Raw genomic sequence first — 6,394 nt, forward strand, 5'->3', positions numbered from 1 at the left:
TTTTTTGGAGTTTGTTTTAATGTATTTAATAAATAAAACTTGTAAATGAACTAAACTAAACAGAGAGGTTTAACATCAGTAGCTTTGACTTCTCTTTGTTTTTCAGGCATTTGTTAACCAGGCAGCCACTGAGGATGATGAAGAGGAGCAGGACACACATCTCTGACTGAGGAGATGAGATCGCTGTGATGAAGATGGAGGAGAAGAGTAGCAGTGGCTGAGAACACGAGTGTTAAGCTGGAGGAGTCACTGAGGTCATTAGAAACCATTAAGCTTCATCAAGCGTGGGAAATGAATCAACATATGACATCAAAGCTCTTCTGTTTGGCGTGCCTTAAGCTCTCGGTTCTTAGAGCTGAGTTGGTGACAAATCATCGCTCTTCATCTGCAAACTTTCAAGCCGCTTTAACTGCTTTGTCAGAATGTTCCTGAATGCACCATTTGTTTCCCAGTCTGTTAGCACAGGCAGACAGTGAACGCACCCCTGAATAAATGACAGGATGGTGCTGATCCTTTTTAAAACTTCTAGCTTTATTGTGACATAAATCCTGGACTAAAAGTTTACACACCCTCAGACTAATACTTTTAGAAGTCTGCTTTCCAATATTTAGGCCTTTAGAGTTTCAGTTTGTCTCCTGTTTGGGTTTTCAGAGTCAGAACCAGAGAGCTCATTGTTGAGATGACAAACAGTATTCTGGATCATCCCAAAATAAGGGTCAGGATATTTTTATATTTATAAATAAATACGATTTTATTTTTAAAATAAATTTATTTATTTACTGATCTGATACATAACTCAAATATTAGCTAAACCTGCCTTTTGGGGTTCGTTAGGACTCTCTGGTGAGCTCAGATATTTGTGACAATAATAACTTTGCTCCAGAAGGTGGCAGCACAAAGCTTGTACCGTAAGTTTTTTGTCTTCTTCTCCTCCTCTAACAGCTAGATTATGTTTAAAACAAGACGCAGACTTTTCTTCCATTAAACAACTATCATTACTAAAGGGACCTGCAGTGTAGAACACGGTGGTGGCAGCAGGAGGCTGTGGGGTTGTTTGACTTTCCAAGAACAGGTTTGTGTTTTTTCCGCCTAAAAAGGATGATGAAGTTGAAAACTTCTAAACTTGTCTGTCAGTTTGTTGCCAAACCGAGTCTAACTCTGCATCCAGATCAGTTCAGAAGATTTCTAAAGTCTCAGAATGGCCTAGTCAAAGTCTAAGGTGTCCCTAAATGTAGGTTTCCTTATAACCTGGCAGATCCGCTGCACTCTTTCACATTAAAAACCTATTATTTTTAAGTGTTTTTAGTGGAACTAGGTCACATTAAAGCAGTAAAAGGTTTTATAAGCGATGCATCGTGATCCCAGGTTCATTTGCTGACATTCTAGAATTTCAGCAGGTGAGACTTTATTCATAGATTCACCTTGATGAGCAGTAATATTTTATTGCTGTGATTCTAAGGATGACGTGAATGTTACCCTGATGGTGAAATATTTGCTGCTAACCAAGAATCCGTCACACCAGCAGGAATGTCTCTTATGGCCCCACAGCAGTGGCTTCGCCGCTGTCCCTAACGGCCGCTTCCACCTCTGATCCACTGTGAAGGAAAAGTTTGGCACTTTATGGGTTGATGGTGGAGGAGCAGCCTCTGAGATGCTGCAGGACTTTATCCCAAACGGAGACTCTGGAGCATCACTCTTTTGCTTTTAGTAGCGGTTTGAACTGCTGAGGATGTTCTCTGTGTTTGCTGTGCAGCACTTCACTACTAGCTTAGCCTGTGCTCTGTCAGCCTGATGTGCTTTTCTTAATAGTGCTGAATAGTTTGCTCCCGACTTAAAGTCGATTCTGTGAAACAGGGACAAAATCTGAGTCCAAAAGCATGAATATAGTTCTATGTTTATCTGTACTATAGCTGTGATGTCCAGGCTGAGTCACCAACCCTTACATTTTTTAATTTATTTAAACTTGGAGTCTTGCACGGAAGCCCAAAACGGTCGTGTCCCTCCAACAAGTTCCTTTTCTCAATATCTAAAGATAACGAAAGCCGTTTTCTCGTCATAACGAGATGATTGGTTTGTGTTAAAGCTGATTACATCCTTTAATACCACGACAGCGGGAGAGGATTATAAGGCCCAGTCCTTTTTCTCTCACTAGCACGCGGTTTTTCACGTTGATGTGTAAGGTTAGTGTATCCCAATAGTTATAGGAGCTAGGGGGAAGTGCCCCTCCATCATGGCTGTCTGTGTGTAATTTTGTTGTTGTTTTGATGATTTGCTTCCACTTCTGCTTCATCAGCAATCAGCCCTTTGCCTCCAGGTGTTTCTGAACAGCCCAGGTGTTACGCCTGCAACAGGATGCATTAACCCCCAAAATGAGTCCAGATTTGTTTCTACTGTACTCCATGCAATCCAATCATCCACCACCACCTGACAATGAGTGAAAAGAAAAATGAAACAAAAGAACTGATTATTTGTTCACATGCGGTACCTCAACTGAACCACTAGGGGCCCTGCAGGCATGGATGGACTGGGAATCCAGGTTAATCATCTCGTTATCTCAAGAAATCAATAACTGTTTTCTCCTGATAACGAGATAATTATCTCCAACTTTATTCTCGTAATGTTACGACTTTATTCTCATAATTTACGACTTTATTCTTGAAATAAAAAAATAAAATAAATCTCTAGCCTGGCCCTAATGCTCTGTCGTGAGATTCATTCAGCCCCTAAATTATTAATTCCTCTGGCAGATTCAGGTTTAAAGCGACCTTTAAATTTGACCCCTATGCTTCAGACTAGAGGAAGGGTTGCGTCTCCTGAGGGAGCTAAAGATTTGGGTGATGGTAAAGAGGTCATCCAACCTCAAAGACTTGGAGTTCTTCACTAAAGGCGTTGAAATAACAGCTGCTGAGCAAATATCAGAACAGTTAAAGTGCTGGAGAACAATGATTTATAAATTCATCTTTGATGATATTGAGTTTTGCTTTTTTTATTTCTGATTTGTTAGTTATTTTATATTGTTTTGTTGCATTTCTAAGAGAAGCCTGCCTGAGCTTTAAAGCCAAATATTATCTAAATCCAAATCTTTCAGGAGACTGAATATTTGTGGGATGTAGTTTCCTGAAATGTTTCTGTATTTAGAGCTGAGATTTAATGATGGGCCTGAAAATGTGTGAAAAATCCAAAACCACAAGTCAACCACTCAGAAAGCTTAGAGAAAAAGTTCATGAATTTCATTTTGGAAAACACATAAAAAATTGACGATAAAAGGAATGAGGCGGACTTTGAAATGTTTGGATGGTTCTGAATCCTGCTTTCATAAATCATATTAGTGGCTTTAGTCACATTAGGTCAGAAAGGGGCAAAAATCCCTGAGGATAACAGAGCCTCCATCACACTGACATGGCCTTAAATCTCATGACCATTTGGCCAATAGATCTGATGAGCATCTGCTTGCGTCCCTCATGTATATCTCTCTCTGTCTGCTGGTTGCATTTTGTCAGATAAGCAGTATTTGTGAAGCGTTCATAGAGAAAGAGCAGTTTGACCCTATTTATACAGCTGCCTGCAGCGTAGATCGGCCATGTTTAGAGCTAATTACCAATAAGGGAGAACAAGCGAGCATGAAGCTTACAGCACGGCAGCAAACGCCAAAAATCACAAATGAAAATGGATGGTGTTGCTTTTTTTCTGTTCAAAGCTGTGAATAAAATCTGTTTTCTCGTTTGTTTTTCACTCCAGTTTTTGCGGTTGCAAGCATTTGGTGTTCAGTTGTAGCCAAAACTAACCAGCGCAATGTTGAAATGGATCGTCTATGTAATCTTAATGTTTATCTTTTCATTAAACTCTGTTTTTTTTTTTATCTGTGTATTTAGTTTATTAATTATGTGCTTTATGATGCTTTTTCTTTGCCTAACATTTTCCTGTTTATCAACAGGATAAGTATTAAACGAACACAATAATATGCCTAGAGAATAAGAAATGTTTTCTTTTGCTCTTTGAAACTGCTAACATGTATTTTGTTTTTTATGTTGTCTGTTTAGTACATGATACAACCTAAACAATAAAAAATAAAAGGAAAACATCTTTGATTTCAGATATATTCATCTCCAATTTTCAAAGTTTTTAAATCAGGAGTTGGAAACCAGGCTCACACTGAGCCTGGTTCTGCTGGAGGTTTCTTTCTGTTCAAAGGGAGTTTTTCCTCTCCACTGTCGCTACAAGCATGCTTAGTGTGAGGGATTGCTGAAGAGTAAATGAGTCGATGCAATCAGCTGGTTTTCCTTAGATAGAAAACTTTGAATCAATCTGACTGGATGATCTGGTGAACTGGAAAGTGACCTGAGATGACATGAAGTGAATTGGAGCTATAGAAATAAATTAAATAGAATTATTTCTCGATTGAGATTTGGATAGACTGGCTTAAACAGTTCTCGTAAACTTTGTGAATTTAAGCAATCACAAATTACTAGCAATATTTATGGTTATTTAACGTGTTTTAAGAGAAAAATCAGGTTTGTTTTTTTCCATTTCATTTTTTTCACCATTTGATTCATTCATTTATAAAAAAAATTACTTTGTTAAATAAAAAATTAGTTTGCAAATTAAATATTTAGTTTGTTAAATAAATATTTAGCTCCAAACTGAATATTTATCTATTTATAAATATGTAGATCCAAATTAAATTATTTAACAAACTAAATATTTAGTTTTGAGCTAAATATTTAATAAACTAAATATTTGATTTGCAAACTAAATATTTATTTAACAAAGTAAGATTTTTATAAATAAATAAATGACATAGTGAAAAATTACTTGGAAAAATATAAGGCCCTGATTTTTCGCTTAAAACGCGCTAAATGACCATAAATATGGCTCCTAATGTTTGACTGCTTCGCTTTACAAACGGCGCCACATAATCTGTTTATCTTGGGAAAACAGAGGATTACTAAATCTGAAAACTGTGGGCTACATGAATCAGAATCAATTGAACATGTGATGTTTTACTGTACTTAATGAGGAGAGACAGCAATTAATTACTAAATTTAAGCAAAGTAAAAGTTAAATTAGATTTATTTGAATTATTTAGAAGTTTTTCAGAAAGTAACATTTACAGGACAATATTTCGATATATCTATAAATAAAACATTTGCAAATAGAATTTCATTTCTGAGTCATTCTGGTCCACACCCCATAATGGTGGATATTTGTTGTTTGCCAACCACCAAAAATGTTAAAGATGAGCGGGCAGATAAAATGGCAAAGAGGGCAAATCAAAATCCTATTAGTTTTACAGTTAAACAAGTAAATCCTAAGGAAAAGAGTTTTATTAAAGAAAACTGATGGGAAAATAGCAAAAAAGGTGGAATGAAGAAAAAACAGGAACGTGATTTTATAAATCTCAGAAAATTGTAGGAAAAAAGAAATGGAAGACAAAATAGAAAGGAGGAGAGAAAGATAACAAGGTTAAGATTTCAGCAAACAGGATTGAATTAAACACTTTTCAAAATTCAAAAGCAAACTACTGGAAAATGTGATTACTGTGGAAAATATGAAACAATAGAACTTTTTATACTGGAATGTCATCAATATGAAAGCCAGAGAAGATATTTGAGGAGAGAGTTTGAATGTATTAAAGAATAGAATCCTATGGAGGACCAACTCTGGTATAGACCGGTAGAAATATATATATATATATATATATATATATATATATATATATATATATATATATATATATATATATATATATTCATCGCGAACCACTTAATACCAGTAAGTGGCGGTAATGCTACTGTTTTGGTAGGAGTTTCCTGCCGGCAAGAGGCGGTGAGTGATGGCTGCCGACAGGTCACGCTCGAGACTGAGGACGAGGGATCGGGAGACTATGGCGTCTTTAAGGACAGGAGAAGAACTTTCTGGAAATATAGAGAGTATGGCAAGTGAATCGGATGACGAACGAGAAGAGTGGCAAGAGGTTACTTCAAAGAGAACTAGGAAGAAGACTTCTGAATCAAGTCACAGTGAAGCAGAGATACAGAATGAATTGAAAAAAGTAAAAAAAGCCAATACGACAGAGCAATGGAAAGTGGTGATCGAGTTTGGAGAAAAATCTAGTAGCAAGTTACATCCGGTAAAGCTTACTAAGGCAATTCATGATGAAATTGGTCACATTAAACAAGCTAGATTTTTGAGTAAAGGCAAGATGTTGATTGAAGCAGTCAATAAAATACAACAGCAAAAGATTTTGAAAATGAAAACACTGAATGAAGTGCGAGTGAAAAGTCATATTCCTGGGGAAAATCGTAGGAGTAGAGGTGTAATTAGTGGAGTTCCAGTGGATATAAGTACTGAAGAAATTAAGAAAGAAATTAAAGGGAATAAAGTCTCAGAAGTG

At 36.5% G+C, this 6,394-nt stretch overlaps 1 protein-coding gene across 1 annotated transcript in view; it reads left to right on the forward strand.

The window, feature by feature from the left end:
* podxl2 (podocalyxin-like 2) overlaps positions 1-4,042 on the forward strand; it is a gene marked incomplete at its 5' end in the record, with an annotated part of 20,174 nt that extends 16,132 nt beyond the window's left edge. The window contains one exon of the mRNA XM_015375264.1: positions 107-4,042. Within this exon, the coding sequence (XP_015230750.1) occupies positions 107-166 (60 nt within the window). The remainder of the gene's footprint in view (positions 1-106) is intronic.
* Positions 4,043-6,394: the final 2,352 nt, after the last annotated feature.

This window comes from Cyprinodon variegatus, unplaced genomic scaffold (assembly GCF_000732505.1).
Source record: "Cyprinodon variegatus isolate N-32 unplaced genomic scaffold, C_variegatus-1.0 Scaffold116, whole genome shotgun sequence".
Lineage (NCBI taxonomy): Eukaryota > Metazoa > Chordata > Actinopteri > Cyprinodontiformes > Cyprinodontidae > Cyprinodon > Cyprinodon variegatus.